Below are 17,177 nucleotides of genomic sequence, written 5' to 3' on the forward strand. Positions count from 1 at the left end.
ATTGTTTAAAACAAGTAACTGTACAGTTTTATTTAAAACATTTTTTTGAATTCCTTTGGGAAACATGAAAAAATTGATTTTTTTTTGTTTTTTTGCATAAAAATTGTAGTTATACCATTATAAACTTAAAATTTTTTAAAAAAAAATTTGCAAAAAAAAAAAAAAGTTTTGTAAAAACTAATGTTAAAAATTTTTTTGTTAATAAAAATTATTTTTTTTATTGTTTAAAACAAGTAACTGTACAGTTTTATTTAAAACATTTTTTTGAATTCCTTTAGGAAACATGAAAAAATTGATTTTTTTTGTTTTTTTGCATAAAAATTGTAGTTGTACCATTATAAACTTAAAATTTTTTTAAAAAAATTTTGCCAAAAAAAAAAAAATTTTCGTAATAACTAATGTTAAAAATTTTTTTTTAATAAAAATTAATTTTTTTATTGTTTAAAACAAGTAACTGTACAGTTTTATTTAAAACATTTTTTTGAATTCCTTTGGGAAACATTAAAAAATTGATTTTTTTTTGTTTTTTTGCATAAAAATTGTAGTTGTACCATTATAAACTTAAAATTTTTTTAAAAAAATTTTGCAAAAAAAAAAAAAAAATTTTGTAAAAACTAATGTTAAAAATTTTTTTTTAATAAAAATTAATTTTTTTATTGTTTAAAACAAGTAACTGTACAGTTTTATTTAAAACATTTTTTTGAATTCCTTTGGGAAACATGAAAAAAATGATTTTTTTTTGTTTTTTTGCATAAAAATTGTAGTTGTACCATTATAAACTTAAATTTTTTTTTTTTAAATTTTGCAAAAAAAAAAAAAAATTGTTGTAAAAACTAATGTTAAAAATTTTTTTTTAATTAAAATTATTTTTTTTATTGTTTAAAACAAGTAACTGTACAGTTTTATTTAAAACATTTTTTTGAATTCCTTTGGGAAACATGAAAAAATTGATTTTTTTTTGTTTTTTTTGCATAAAAATTGTAGTTGTACCATTATAAACTTAAAATTTTTTAAAAAAAATTTTGCAAAAAAAAAAAAATTGTTGTAAAAAGTAATGTTAAAAATTTTTTTTTAATAAAAATTAATTTTTTTATTGTTTAAAACAAGTAACTGTACAGTTTTATTTAAAACATTTTTTTGAATTCCTTTGGGAAACATGAAAAAATTGATTTTTTTTGCATAAATTTGTAGTTGTACCATTATAAACTTAAAATTTTTTTAAAAAAATTTTGCAAAAAAAAAAAAAAATTTTTGTAATAACTAATGTTAAAAGTTTTTTTTTAATAAAAAATATTTTTTTTATTGTTTAAAACAAGTAACTGTACAGTTTTATTTGAAACATTTTTTTGAATTCCTTTGGGAAACATGAAAAAATTGATTTTTTTTTGTTTTTTTGCATAAAAATTGTAGTTGTACCATTATAAACTTAAAAATTTTTTAAAAAAATTTTGCAAAAAAAAAAAAAAATTTTTGTAAAAACTAATGTTAAAAATTTTTTTTTAATAAAAATTAATTTTTTTATTGTTTAAAACAAGTAACTGTACAGTTTTATTTAAAACATTTTTTTGAATTCCTTTGGGAAACATGAAAAAATTGATTTTTGTTTGTTTTTTTGCATAAAAATTGTAGTTGTACCAATATAAACTTAAAATTTTTTTAAAAAAATTTTGCAAAAAAAAAAAAAAAAATTTTGTAAAAACTAATGTTAAAAATTTTTTTTTAATAAAAATTAATTTTTTTATTGTTTAAAACAAGTAACTGTACAGTTTTATTTAAAACATTTTTTTGAATTCCTTTGGGAAACATGAAAAAATTGATTTTTTTTTGTTTTTTTGCATAAAAATTGTAGTTGTACCATTATAAACTTAAAATTTTTTTAAAAAAATTTTGCAAAAAAAAAAAAAAAATTTTGTAAAAACTAATGTTAAAAATTTTTTTTTAGTAAAAATTAATTTTTTTATTGTTTAAAACAAGTAACTGTACAGTTTTATTTAAAACATTTTTTTGAATTCCTTTAGGAAACATGAAAAAAATGATTTTTTTTTGTTTTTTTGCATAAAAATTGTAGTTGTACCATTATAAACTTAAAATTTTTTTAAAAAAATTTTGCAAAAAAAAAAAAAATTGTTGTAAATATAATGTTAAAAATTTTTTTTTAATAAAAATTAATTTTATTATTGTTTAAAACAAGTAACTGTACAGTTTTATTTAAAACATTTTTTTGAATTCCTTTGGGAAACATGAAAAAATTGATTTTTTTTTTGTTTTTTGCATAAAAATTGTAGTTGTACCATTATAAACTTAAAATTTTTTAAAAAAAAGTTTGCAAAAAAAAAAAATTGTTGTAAAAACTAATGTTAAAAATTTTTTTTTAATAAAAAATAATTTTTCTATTGTTTAAAACAAGTAACTGTACAGTTTTATTTAAAACATTTTTTTGAATTCCTTTGGGAAACATGAAAAAATTGATTTTTTTTGTTTTTTTGCATAAAAATTGTAGTTGTACCATTATAAACTTAAAATTTTTTTTAAAAAATTTTGCAAAAAAAAAAAAATTGTTGTAAAAACTAATGTTAAAAATTTTTTTTTAATAAAAAATAATTTTTTTATTGTTTAAAACAAGTAACTGTACAGTTTTATTTAAAACATTTTTTTGAATTCCTTTGGGAAACATGAAAAAATTGATTTTTTTTTGTTTTTTTGCATAAAAATTGTAGTTGTACCATTATAAACTTAAAATTTTTTAAAAAAATTTTGCAAAAAAAAAAAAAATTGTCGTAAAAACTAATGTTAAAAATTTTTTTTTAATAAAAAATATTTTTTTTTCTTGTTTAAAACAAGTAACTGTACAGTTTTATTTAAAACATTTTTTTGAATTCCTTTGGGAAACATGAAAAAATTGATTTTTTTTTGTTTTTTTGCATAAAAATTGTAGTTGTACCATTATAAACTTAAAAATTTTTTAAAAAAATTTTGCAAAAAAAAAAAAAATTTTTGTAAAAACTAATGTTAAAAATTTTTTTTTAATAAAAATTAATTTTTTTATTGTTTAAAACAAGTAACTGTACAGTTTTATTTAAAACATTTTTTTGAATTCCTTTGGAAAACATGAAAAAATTGATTTTTTTTTGTTTTTTTGCCTAAAAATTGTAGTTGTACCATTATAAACTTAAAATTTTTTTAAAAAAATTTTGCAAAAAAAAAAAAAAATTTTTGTAAAAACTAATGTTAAAAATTTTTTTTTAATAAAAATTAATTTTTTTATTGTTTAAAACAAGTAACTGTACAACTTTATTTAAAACATTTTTTTGAATTCCTTTGGAAAACATGAAAAAATTGATTTTTTTTTGTTTTTTTTGCATAAAAATTGTAGTTGTACCATTATAAACTTAAAATTTTTTTAAAAAAATTTTGCAAAAAAAAGAAAAAAATTTTGTAAAAACTAATGTTAAAAATTTTTTTTAATAAAAATTAATTTTTTTATTGTTTAAAACAAGTAACTGTACAGTTTTATTTAAAACATTTTTTTGAATTCCTTTGGGAAACATGAAAAAATTGATTTTTTTTGTTTTTTTTGCATAAAAATTGTAGTTGTACCGTTAAAAACTTAAAAAATTTTTAAAAAAATTTTGCAAAAAAAAAAAAAATTGTTGTAAAAACTTATGTTAAAATTTTTTTTTTTAAAAAATTTAATTTTTTTATTGTTTAAAACAAGTAACTGTACAGTTTTAACTAAAACATTTTTTTGAATTCTTTAGGGAAACATGAAAAAATTGATTTTTTTTGTTTTGTTGCATAAAAATTGTAGTTGTACCGTTATAAACTTAAAATTTTTTTAAAAAAATTTTGCAAAAAAAATAAAAATTGTTGTAAAAACTTATGTTAAAATTTTTTTTTTAGTAAAATTTAATTTTTTTATTGTATAAAACAAGTAACTGTACAGTTTTATTTAAAACATTTTTTTGGATTCCTTTGGGAAACATGAAAAAATTGATTTTTTTTGTTTTTTTTGCATAAAAATTGTAGTTGTACCGTTATAAACTTAAAATTTTTTTAAAAAAATTTTGCAAAAAAAAAAAAAATTGATGTAAAAACTTATGTTAAATTTTTTTTTTTAATAAAACTTAATTTTTTTATTGTTTAAAACAAGTAACTGTACAGATTTAACTAAAACATTTTTTTGAATTCCTTAAGAAAACATGAAAAAAATGATTTTTTTTTTGTTTTTTTGCATAAAAATTGTAGTTGTACCGTTATAAACTTAAAATTTTTTTTAAAAAATTTTGCAAAAAAAAAAAAAATTGTTGTAAAAACTTATGTTAAAATTTTTTTTTTAATAAAATTTATTTTTTTTATTGTTTAAAACAAGTAACTGTACAGTTTTAACTAAAACATTTTTTTGAATTCCTTTGAAAAACATGAAAAAATTGATTTTCTTTTGTTTTTTTGCATAAAAATTGTAGTTGTACCGTTATAAACTTAAATTTTTTTTAAAAATATTTTGCAAAAAAAAAAAATTGTTGTAAAAACTTATGTTAAAATTTTTTTTTTCCTAAAATTTAATTTTTTTATTGTTTAAAACAAGTAACTGTACAGTTTTAACTAAAACATTTTTTTGAATTCCTTTGGGAAACATGAAAAAATTGATTTTTTCTTTGTTTTTTTGCATAAAAATTGTAGTTGTACCGTTATAAACTTAAAATTTTTTTTAAAAAATTTTGCAAAAAAAAAAAAATTGTTGTAAAAACTTATGTTAAATTTTTTTTTTTAATAAAATTTAATTTTTTTATTGTTTAAAACAAGTAACTGAACAGTTTTATTTGAAACATTTTTTTTTAATCCTTTGGGAAACATGAAAAAAATGATTTTTTTTTGTTTTTTTGCATAAAAGTTGTAGTTGTACCGTTATAAACTTAAAATTTTTTTAAAAAAATTTTGCAAAAAAAAAAAATTGTTGTAAAAACTTATGTTAAAATTTTTTTTAATAAAATTTAATTTTTTATTGTTTAAAACAAGTAACTGTACAGTTTTAACTAAAACATTTTTTTGAATTTCTTAGGGAAACATGAAAAAAATGATTTTTTTTGTTTTTTTGCATAAAAATTGTAGTTGTACCGTTATAAACTTAAAAATTTTTTTAAAAAATTTTGCAAAAAAAAAAAAAATTGTTGTAAAAACTTATGTTAAAATTTTTTTTTTAATAAAATTTAATTTTTTTATTGTTTAAAACAAGTAACTGTACAGTTTTAACTAAAATATTTTTTTGAATTCCTTTGGGAAACATGAAAAAATTGATTTTTTTTTGTTTTTTTGCATAAAAATTGTAGTTGTACCGTTATAAACTTAAAATTTTTTTAACAAAATTTTGCAAAAAAAAAAAATTGTTGTAAAAACTTATGTTAAATTTTTTTTTTTACTAAAATTTAATTTTTTTATTGTTTAAAACAAGTAACTGTACAGTTTTATTTAAAACATTTTTTTGAATTCCTTTGGGAAACATGAAAAAATTGATTTTTTTTTGTTTTTTTGCATAAAAATTGTAGTTGTACCGTTATAAACTTAAACAAATTTTTAAAAAATTTTGCAAAAAAAAAAGAAATTGTTGTAAAAACTTATGTTAAAATTTTTTTTTTAATAAAATTTAATTTTTTTATTGTTTAAAACAAGTAACTGTACAGTTTTAACTAAAACATTTTTTTGAATTCCTTTGGGAAACATGAAAAAATTGATTTTTTTTTTGGTTTTTTTTGCATAAAAATTGTAGTTGTACCGTTATAAACTTGAAATTTTTTTAAAAAAATTTTGCAAAAAAAAAAAAAATTGTTGTAAAAACTTATGTTAAAATTTTTTTTTAATAAAATTTAATTTTTTATTGTTTAAAACAAGTAACTGTACAGTTTTAACTAAAACATTTTTTTGAATTTCTTAGGGAAACATGAAAAAAAAAAAATGTTGTAAAAACTTATTTTAAAATTTTTTTTTTTTTAAAATTAATTTTTTTATTGTTTAAAACAAGTAACTGTACAGTTTTAACTAAAACATTTTTTTGAATTCTTTAGGGAAACATGACAAAATTGATTTTTTTTTGTTTTTTTGCATAAAAATTGTAGTTGTACCGTTATAAACTTAAAACTTTTTTAAAAAAATTTTGCAAAAAAAATAAAAATTGTTGTAAAAACTTATGTTAAAATTTTTTTTTTACTAAAATTTAATTTTTTTTATTGTATAAAACAAGTAACTGTACAGTTTTATTTAAAACATTTTTTTGGATTCCTTTGGGAAACATGAAAAAATTGATTTTTTTTTGTTTTTTTTGCATAAAAATTGTAGTTGTACCGTTATAAACTTAAAATTTTTTTTAAAAAATTTTGCAAAAAAAAAAAAAATTGATGTAAAAACTTATGTTAAAATTTTTTTTTTAATAAAACTTAATTTTTTTATTGTTTAAAACAAGTAACTGTACAGTTTTAACTAAAACATTTTTTTGAATTCCTTAAGAAAACATGAAAAAAATGATTTTTTTTTGTTTTTTTGCATAAAAATTGTAGTTGTACCGTTATAAACTTAAAATTTTTTTTAAAAAATTTTGCAAAAAAAAAAAAAATTGTTGTAAAAACTTATGTTAAAATTTTTTTTTAATAAAATTTATTTTTTTTATTGTTTAAAACAAGTAACTGTACAGTTTTAACTAAAACATTTTTTTGAATTCCTTTGAAAAACATGAAAAAATTGATTTTCTTTTGTTTTTTTGCATAAAAATTGTAGTTGTACCGTTATAAACTTAAATTTTTTTTAAAAAAATTTTGCAAAAAAAAAAAAATTGTTGTAAAAACTTATGTTAAAATTTTTTTTTTCCTAAAATTTAATTTTTTTATTATTTAAAACAAGTAACTGTACAGTTTTAACTAAAACATTTTTTTGAATTTCTTTGGGAAACATGAAAAAATTGATTTTTTCTTTGTTTTTTTTGCATAAAAATTGTAGTTGTACCGTTATAAACTTAAAATTTTTTTTAAAAAATTTTGCAAAAAAAAAAAAATTGTTGTAAAAACTTATGTTAAATTTTTTTTTTAATAAAATTTAATTTTTTTATTGTTTAAAACAAGTAACTGTACAGTTTTATTTAAAACATTTTTTTTAATCCTTTGGGAAACATGAAAAAAATGATTTTTTTTTTGTTTTTTTTGCATAAAAGTTGTAGTTGTACCGTTATAAACTTAAAATTTTTTTAAAAAAATTTTGCAAAAAAAAAAATTGTTGTAAAAACTTATGTTAAAATTTTTTTTTTAATAAAATTTAATTTTTTTATTGTTTAAAACAAGTAACTGTACAGTTTTATTTAAAAAATTTTTTTGAATTTCTTTGGAAAACATGAAAAAATTGATTTTTTTTGTTTTTTTGCATAAAAATTGTAGTTGTACCGTTATAAACTTAAAATTTTTTAAAAAAATTTTTGCAAAAAAAAAAAAATTGTTGTAAAAACTTATGTTAAAATTTTTTTTTTAATAAAATTTAATTTTTTTATTGTTTAAAACAAGTAACTGTACAGTTTTAACTAAAACATTTTTTTGAATTCCTTAGGGAAACATGAAAAAATTGATTTTTTTTTGTTTTTCTGCATAAAAATTGTAGTTGTACCGTTATAAACTTTAAAATTTTTTAAAAAAATTCTGCAAAAAAAAAAAATTGTTGTAAAAACTTATGTTAAAATTTTTTTTTTAATAAAATTTATTTTTTTTATTGTTTAAAACAAGTAACTGTACAGTTTTATTTAAAACATTTTTTTGAATTCCTTTGGGAAACATGAAAAAATTGATTTTTTTTTGTTTTTTTGCATAAAAATTGTAGTTGTACCGTTATAAACTTAAAATTTTTTTAAAAAAATTTTGCAAAAAAAAAAAATTGTTGTAAAAACTTATGTTAAAATTTTTTTTTTAATAAAATTAAATTTTTTTATTGTTTAAAACAAGTAACTGTACAGTTTTATTTAAAACATTTTTTTGAATTCCTTTGGGAAACATGAAAAAATTGATTTTTTTTGTTTTTTTGCATAAAAATTGTAGTTGTACCGTTATAAACTTAAAATTTTTTTTAAAAAATTTTTTTTAAAAAATTTTGCAAAAAAAAAAAAATTGTTGTAAAAACTTATGTTAAAATTTTTTTTTTTAATAAAATTTTTTTTTTTATTGTTTAAAACAAGTAACTGTACAGTTTTATTTAAAACATTTTTTTGAATTCCTTTGGGAAACATGAAAAAATTGATTTTTTTTGTTTTTTTGCATAAAAATTGTAGTTGTACCGTTATAAACTTAAAATTTTTTAAAAAAAATTTTGCAAAAAAAAAAAAATTGTTGTAAAAACTTATGTTAAAATTTTTTTTTTAATAAAATTTAATTTTTTTATTGTTTAAAACAAGTAACTGTACAGTTTTATTTAAAACATTTTTTTGAATTCCTTTGGGAAACATGAAAAAATTGATTTTTTTTGTTTTTTTGCATAAAAATTGTAGTTGTACCGTTATAAACTTAAAATTTGTTTAAAAAAATTTTGCAAAAACAAAAAAATTGTTGTAAAAACTTATGTTAAAATTTTTTTTTTAATAAAATTTAATTTTTTTATTGTTTAAAACAAGTAACTGTACAGTTTTAACTAAAACATTTTTTTGAATTCCGTTGGGAAACATGAAAAAATTGATTTTTTTTTTGTTTTTTTTGCATAAAAATTGTAGTTGTACCGTTATAAACTTAAAAATTTTTTTAAAAAATTTTGCAAAAAAAAAAAAAATGTTGTAAAAACTTATGTTAAAATTTTTTTTTTAATAAAATTTTTTTTTTTATTGTTTAAAACAAGTAACTGTACAGTTTTAACTAAAACATTTTTTTTGAATTCCTTTGAAAAACATGAAAAAATTGATTTTTTTTTGTTTTTTTGCATAAAAATTGTAGTTGTACCGTTATAAACTTAAAATTTTTTTAAAAAAATTTTGCAAAAAAAAAAAAAATTGTTGTAAAAACTTATGTTAACATTTTTTTTTTACCAAAATTTAATTTTTTTATTGTTTAAAACAAGTAACTGTACAGTTTTATTTAAAACATTTTTTGAATTCCTTTGGGAAACATGAAAAAATTGATTTTTTTTGTTTTTTTGCATGAAATTGTAACATAAGTTTTTACAAATTTTTTTTTTTTTTGCAATTTTTTTTTAACAAAAATTTTAAGTTTATAACGGTACAACTACAATTTTTATGCAAAAAAAAACAAAAAAAAAATCAATTTTTTCATGTTTCCCAAAGGAATTAAAAAAAATGTTTTAATTAAAACTGTACAGTTACTTGTTTTAAACAATAAAAAAATTAAATTTTATTGAAAATAAAATTTTAACATTAGTATTTACAACAATTTTTTTTTTTTTTTGCAAAATTTTTTCAAAAAAATTTTAAGTTTATTACGGTACAACCACAATTTTTATGCAAAAAAACAAGAAAAAAATCAATTTTTTTCATGTTTCCCAAAGGAATTCAAAAAAATGTTTTAGTTAAAACTGTACAGTTACTTGTTTTAAACAATAAAAAAATTAAATTTTATTAAAAAAAAAATTTTAACATAAGTTTTTACAACAATTTTTTTTTTTTTTGCAAATTTTTTTTTAAAAAATGTTAAGTTTATAACGGTACAACTACAATTTTTATGCAAAAAAAAACAAAAAAATCAATTTTTTTTTATGTTTTCCAACGGAATTCAAAAAAATGTTTTAATTAAAACTGTACAGTTACAATGTAAACCAAATGTCGCAATTCAGGAAAAGGGATTAAACTTTTTATCTCTGCGCCTTATAACATTAAATCGGTATATATAGAAACTGCAGTATAAATTCCAGTTGCCAGAATGAATATAGAACCATAGCTCAAAGAGGCCAAAACTTCGGGTGACACGGTGATTGTTTTAGAAGCCATAGAGGCGACAGCTACTGAGTTCCAGGTTCCACAAAGAATGTTTGGAAGCTATGACTTCTATTTTTCAAGATGCCGCGGTGCTAAAATTTAGAAACCGTGGCACTAAAGCCGCAGCTAAATATCTGTCGTGGCATCTGGAATTTAGAGGCCACAGCGCAAAGCTTAAAAACCATGGTACTGTAGCGCTGTTTGGTGTTGTGGTTCCACATGTAACGTGCTGTAGTGTATGTTCTGCACGCCAACTCGAGCTCGCTCGAGGCAGAGAAGGCGCCGTATTATTATTATTATTATTATTGTTGTTGTAACGCGCGTGTGTACTCCTGTGTGTGACGTGTTTGTCATGTGCTCGCCACGTTTCCTTCTCTCTCTTTGGGTGTGACAATTTTGTGGAGGTGAACCGCAGTTTTGTATATGGTTTGGTCGCGTAAGTTGCTATAATAAATATAAGATACGCCTCAGTACTAAAGCCGCGGCTACATATCTGTTGTGGCACCTTGGATTTACTAAAGCCGCGGCTAAATATCTGTCGTGGCACCTGGAATTTAAAAATTGCGGCGCTAAAATTTAGAAGCTGTGGCACTAAAGCCGCGGCTAAATATCTGGCGTGGCACCTGGGATTTAAAACTTGCGGCGCTAAAATTTAGAAGCCGTGGCGCTAAAGCCGCGGCTAAATATCTGTCGTGGCACCTAGAATTTAAAAATTGCGGCGCTAAAATTTTGGGCTAAATATCTGTCGTGGCACCTGGAATTTAAAAATTGCGGCGCTACAATTTAGAAGCCGTGGCACTAAAGCCGCGGCTAAATATCTGTCGTGGCACCTGGAATTTAAAAGTAGCGGCACTAAAATTTAGAAGCCGTGGCACTAAAGCCGCGGCTAAATATCTGTCGTGGCACCTGGGATTTAAAAATTGCGGCGCTAAAGTTTAGAAGCCGTGGCACTAAAGCCGCGGCTAAATATTTGTCGTGGCACCTTGAATTTAAAAGTAGCGGCGCTAAAATTTAGAAGCCGTGGCACTAAAGATCTGTCGTGGCACCTAGAATTATGACTAGTCGTTTCTTATGGCTTCCAGTTTAACATGCCAAATAAATGGATCAGATTGTTTACCAAATTTAAAATCAAGCATAGTGGAACTATGCTGAAAGCAGAACTATATTATAATTTCTCCGGAATCCGGATTAACGCATTTGTTTAAAAAAAAAATTTTTTTTATTGGGTATGTTATACAGTAAACTTATTATTTGTTAGTGTTTAGTTGAAATTTGTTTACTGCCATTTACTTTTGCCTTGCTTTTTACAGAAAGAAGTTTTGCTAAACACCAAGAAGTAAACAAGAAAGAAACTTTTTCACCAAATTGAAACACCGTATTATAGTGTGAACATTTTACGAAACCAGGTAAAAGACTATGTTTGGAGTGCTGTTACCTTTAAAAATACAACCAAAAAACATGGGTTTTTGGTGCTTACACTACTATTCCATCTTACACCACAGTTTTATTATATATATTTTCTAAAATCTAATAAATTATATTTTAGATTGGATTTGAGGCAGATTTCTAATGGTATTTCAGCAAGTGCATCAATGTTCGTGAAAACTCCTTCAAACATGTTGTCACAATAGAACAATGGAAATGTCCTGTTTGTCTTTTTCGTACTGAGTGTGAAAATAATCAATCAACGTCAAGTCAAAGTTATAATAAAAATGTTTGGTTGCCTCTATGAGTCACATCTCATACACTGGTGCTATTAATAACTGTCTGTTATTAAATTTTAAAGGAAAATAGTACATTAATATAAATGCTTGATGTCATCCAGTGGCACCACCAAGGTTTTAAACAACAAAACAGCTGCTGAAAAATATATTTGATACTAATGTTTTCTCTTTACCCGCTGTATTTTTTCTTTTAAAAATATTTGTTGTTTCTGTTAAAAAACAAAACGGTATTTGAAATTATAAACGTTATAGAGTCTAAATTTTATAATCATTTTGAATATAGCAGGGTGGGGCAAGATGGGACACTCTTGTTTTGTTTAGTAGTGAAACAAATAACATTAAAAGAATATAAAAATCGTATTCCTACGACTCCCATAGTCCGTTGTTAATTAATTAAAACACCATTAAGATATTTGGACAATATATGCTCAAGGTGTCCCATTTCCCCCACTCCACTATAATAAATTTTCTGTTATTACAAGTTCATATACATTTGTAGGATACAATATTTATCCATTGAAATTCGAACATTACCCATTGTCATTCAAACAATATCAATTGTTATATGCAATAATATATTGTACAGGTAACGTGTTAAAAACTATAGCAGTAGGGCAAGAAAAGGAATGTTTAGAGTTAGACTTAATTTTCAAAGCATGCAGTATTATTTCATGTTATTTACGTATATTCCTATTTATAAATGCACTTAATAATTAAATTTAACAATGATTTTAAACTGTCCCATCTTATCCTGTGTGTTTTCGAATTTTTAAAATTTAACTTGTTGTGCGGCTCGCTGAATAACTCCTCGTGTGTATTATTATGTTTTATTAAATTGTTGTCAATTAATAAAGGAATGATAGTACTAATTCCTGGTATTACCAAAAAAACGTCATCTATTTTGATTTTGAAAATGTTTGGCAATATGTGCTTAAGTGTCCCATCTTTCCCCATTATACTATAATATTATATGGGGCATAACACAGCAGAAAATTTAGCGTTATGACAGGAGATTTTGTAGGGTAGGGGAATATAAGACACTTTGTCGGGTGGGATTTTTTTTACGGACTTTCATTTGTTGTTTATTAAAAAAAACTTTTTTTTACAGGTAAAAAAAGCAAAATTGCAAGGTGCTAATTTAAATGACTGCTAAATCATATATAATAAAGCCGATGAAACTTTTCAGTTTGAGACCAAGAACGATAAAACTAGTTTCAGAGGGTTATAAAGAAACTTAGATATGTTTTGCACAGTTTAATTTAGTCTCATAAAGCTAGTTGTGTATGCTAATTATAAAGAAAATATCCAAGGTTTAGCAAAAAACGGTTTCTGATGTCGCAAGTCGTTTTTAGTTAAAAAACAGCAACACTTGTTCTGCAGCGGCTTTGTCGTTCCATGATATTACACTTAAACTATTCCATGTAAACTATTCCAAAACAATTTTTTATAAAAACAATAATTTTCAGTTATTATTACATCAGTTTGTAAATGTGATTTTATATTCCTTGCAGTACATTCATTTGCCAACAAAAACAATGTTTTTAGTGGAACCCTTTCAAAACTGCATCACTGATGTAATCGCAAAATTCAGGTGAATAAATAGATATGGTTACTGCTGATTAACCTTAGCATTTATAAAATTTCTTTTGCCTTAAACAGAAATTACCTCAAAATTCGCAACAACAAATTTGACGATCAGCTTTTAAGCACAAAATGGACACAGGGCAAATTAACCCATCCAAAACAAACAGACTCTTCTAGCTGTGGGATATTTGTGGTGAAGGTAAATAAATTAAACCATATTTTTGTTTATTAAATTGTGCTTAGTACAACTTTTGGCAGAATATAATATGAATTTTTAATTTGTTTGTTTGTTTTTTACAGACATCTTACAGAGTATTTTTTTGTTTGTTTTACCAGTGTTGACTATGTTGGCTATTGAAATATATTATTTACTGCTTTCCTTTGTTTTGATTGTACAGATTGCCGAAGCTTTGTTAAGCAATAAGAAGAAAATAAGAAAGAGGATACATTTCGACAACAAAAAAATAATAAATTTAAGATACAGTATTGCTGTAAAAATTTTACAAAACTCAGGTAAAAGAGTTAATATTGTTATAAATCTAATAAAAATTTATTTTGGGGTGTATGTTTCATTAGATGACCTGAAAACCCTGTGCAGTGTGTGTGGTAGCTCACAGGAAGTAACTCAATCACCTTGGGTGAGTTAACATATTTTTCTTCAGATTTCATTATATTTAAATGTTAATAAATTATATTTTAGATTGGATGTGACATATGTTTCCGGTGGTATCACCGGAAGTGCATTAATGTTCCGAAAAAATCTTTCGAACATGTCAAAATAGAAGAATGAAAATGTCCTGTTTGCATATGTCATACAGAATATGAAATAAAAAGTCAACAGCTGAATCATTTATCAAATAAAGGTAATCGTTTGAGCACATAAAAATCAAATGAAAGCATATATGCAAGTTATACACTGATGCTATTCATAAACATCTTACAACGAATGTATATATACAGCTGTTTCAACCATAACTAAAAAAATCGGCTATTTAGAGATTTATCCAGGTGTAACAACCATGCTTTTGTTCTTCCAATTAAATGTAAATATGTTTTTAACCTTATAAGCGTGTTTTAACAACTGTTGTTTTGCCCTTATATCTTGTCTTTTTGTTTTAAATATTTTTTAATCTTCACTGCTGCAATCGAAGGGACAAATATAGTTATTATTAATATAAGATGTTTATGAATATTTTCTTTCAGAGTTTGAAGACAAATTTCAAATTGCAATAAAATTAAGTTCAGAAAAGGAAAAAATCATAGACGCTCTTGAGAAAACAAGCCAAACTGGCATTAAATGTGAAACCGAAAAAGACTTTAATACCTGGTTTGCAAAACTTCAAGTCGATTCAGCCAACCATAGTCCTGAAACAAGTGTACTATTGAGGTATAAAAACTTTTTCCCAATTGGCAAATTTGTAAATCGTTCTGTAGTGTTAGTATGAAATAGACCAATTTACCACAGTAGATATTCTGGTTTGTTTAGCTCACATTCTACATTTTTTTGCAGTTTAAATGATGAGAAACAATCCATTATTTCCAGAACGTTGTCACAATTCATCTGTGATTTTCCGCAATATTTTATTGAATATGATTTAAATGATGAATTTCATGCACTGCCTGCTATTTACAATGATCAATGAACTTAAAAAATGTAAACAATATTGTGTTGTTTTATTTTATTGCAGCGTAGTTACATATCCAGAACGTGTAAGTTAAGTTGATCATAGCAACATAATATGCTTAGAAGCGAATAGAATATAAAATGAGATCTAAAAATTTAAATATATCCTTCAGAACTTATAGCCTATTTAAACTGTAATAAACAAATCAGTTGCCAATCAACTTTTTGTAAACAATGTTCCTATAATAAAAAGAACAGCTTTTTGACATTTTTGACAAAAAAAAATCATTTTTGACAAATGACATTAAAAACCATTCCCGCCAAACTTTTTAGAAAGTAGAAAGGCAGGGATATTTAGACATGCATTCTTTGGTGCTAGTAAAGAATCTCCCCCACCTTATTTGCTAACCACTAACCCCTAAGTTAGGGGGTTAGGTGTTGATGGATAGGGAGTTAGTGGTTATACGGGTTAGTAGTTAGTGCTTATAGCGGTTAGTGGTTAGCAAATAAGGTTGGGGGAAGATTCTTCACTTGCATCCATTCTTTTAAAACAAAATAATGCCAATGTTTACAGATTATTGCAGTGCAGAAAACTTTAAGGTAGACTTGTCTACCCTGCCCCTCCATGGCGCCCATAATTGAAACTAACTCACTTTATACTGCATTCTTGAAGGCTAACTCACATTATACTACATTCTATAAAAAAAAGACTAAATCACAATATACTACATTCTATCAAAGTCTTGTCAGAGGGTCCTGGTACAACATGTAAAGTATTTAACCCAAATTCTTAAATGTATGCTAACTTTAAAACACACCACAAACCATTGGGGGTTTGAAGTGTTTATCTTGTTTTGGTATGATTTCGGTTTGTACACTGATCCAACGAACTAAAAAACAACAAAATAAATATAAATAAATAACTATTCCCGTCTTTAACTACACTGATATAAAAAATACCTCATTGTTCTTTTTACTACTCACTTAACATTTGCATATAGCCTACTTCACTATATTGACATCATAGAGATACTTATATAGCATATATAGTGTTATATATTAGTATCTCTATGATTGGCATAGCCTATCTCTGAGAACTATTTGGTTCCAAGTTTGCAATTTGGTTCCTCGCCAGTTTGGTAGTCGGGCCCCCGTGCCATTTTGGTGGATGGCCAGCCTTATCAGGTTGGTAGATGGCCATGTCCATGTTGGTAGATGACCATGTCCAAGTTGGTAGATGGCCATGTCCATGTTGGTAGTTGGCCATGTCCATGTTGGTAGCTGGCCATGTCCACGTTGGTAGTTGGCCATGTCCATGTTGGTAGCTGGCCATGTCCATGTTGGTAGCTGGCCATGTCCATGTTGGTAGCTAGCCATGTCCATGTTGGTAGCTGGCCATGTCCATGTTGGAAGCTGGCCATGTCCATGTTGGTAGAGGGTGGCCAGGAGACATGGCCACTTTAGCTTCCGACCCCTGTTGCTATAGAGGGCGCCAGCCATGGTTCGTAAATATTGGAGCTTGGAGGTAGAATTAATTTTGAGGCACCGTGAAAATGGTATTAATAACCAAGACAAACACTATACATGGGACTATACGAAAAAGTAGGAATATTTTTCTTTAAACCTTGCGGTCTATTATAAGTTGTCTATGGTGTAACGGTTTGCGCGCGGTTGTTTACTCTCTTTGTTTCATTTTTGCCGGGTTTTAAGTCCCGTACAGTGAAATACTTTTTTAAATTTTGTTATAAAAGTTTTTTTTTTTTGTTTGATTAATACGAGTTAGGGGTTAGGGGGTTGGGGGTCAGGGTTAGGAGGTTGCGGTGGGTTACAGGTTTAAATCGTATGTGTATAAACCGTTAAGCTACAACTGCTCCCAATGGAATAGAAAAACGTATTTGTTATCGCCTCCTAGCGGAAAAAGTGTGTCTACTTCTTTGTATAGACCATGTAAATACTATAAATGCAACCCTTTTTAATTTTGACCCATATTTAAGAAAATATCCGCAACCACGCGCAACCCGCACATTTTGAAGGGACTCATAAGAGAGGCTGTTTTATTAATACAATCTAGGCACTTGTGAAGAATCCTTGGTTACATGGCAGAGTAGGCTGGTGGTCGGTGGAAAGTGTTAGAGGTTGGTGGTTAGGGTTTGATAGTTAGCGGGTTAGTGGTTGTAGCTTTTGTAGGGGTTAGAGGTTAAGGGTTATAGGTGTTAATAGTTAGGTTAGTGGTTAGCAAATAAGGTGCGGGGAGGATTCTTCACTAGCACAAGCCACCCATAAGTTGTGTCGAGTTTAACAATGC

General features: G+C 23.7%; 1 protein-coding gene across 2 annotated transcripts; it reads left to right on the forward strand.

Annotated features, from left to right (window-relative positions):
* The first annotated feature begins 13,131 nt into the window (after positions 1-13,131).
* LOC149723580 (uncharacterized) lies at positions 13,132-14,089 on the forward strand. Of its 2 annotated transcripts, XM_089893529.1 has the most exons (5): positions 13,132-13,255; positions 13,324-13,447; positions 13,647-13,761; positions 13,825-13,886; positions 13,949-14,089. In XM_089893529.1, the coding sequence occupies exons 1-5, from the start codon at positions 13,200-13,202 to the stop codon at positions 14,036-14,038; spliced, it is 447 nt and encodes a 148-aa protein (XP_089749655.1). In that variant the 5' UTR covers positions 13,132-13,199; the 3' UTR covers positions 14,039-14,089. The 2 variants fall into 2 exon arrangements, with proteins under 2 accessions (XP_089749655.1, XP_089749654.1); XM_089893528.1 differs by having other exon boundaries at positions 13,647-13,886.
* Positions 14,090-17,177: the final 3,088 nt, after the last annotated feature.

The sequence above is a fragment of the Ciona robusta genome, unplaced genomic scaffold (genome assembly GCF_009617815.1).
Source record: "Ciona robusta unplaced genomic scaffold, ASM961781v2 AP042744.1".
Classification (NCBI taxonomy): Eukaryota; Metazoa; Chordata; class Ascidiacea; order Phlebobranchia; family Cionidae; genus Ciona; species Ciona robusta.

Excerpts from the sequence above, each read along its gene's own strand:
- LOC149723580 (XM_089893528.1), top strand. The coding sequence starts at position 13,200 with ATGTTTTTAGTGGAACCCTTTCAAAACTGCATCACTGATGTAATCGCA. Across the intron at positions 13,256-13,323 it reads GATGTAATCGCAAAATTCAG|AAATTACCTCAAAATTCGCA; the intron begins GTGAATAAATAG and ends TGCCTTAAACAG. Across the intron at positions 13,887-13,948 it reads AAGTAACTCAATCACCTTGG|ATTGGATGTGACATATGTTT; the intron begins GTGAGTTAACAT and ends ATTATATTTTAG.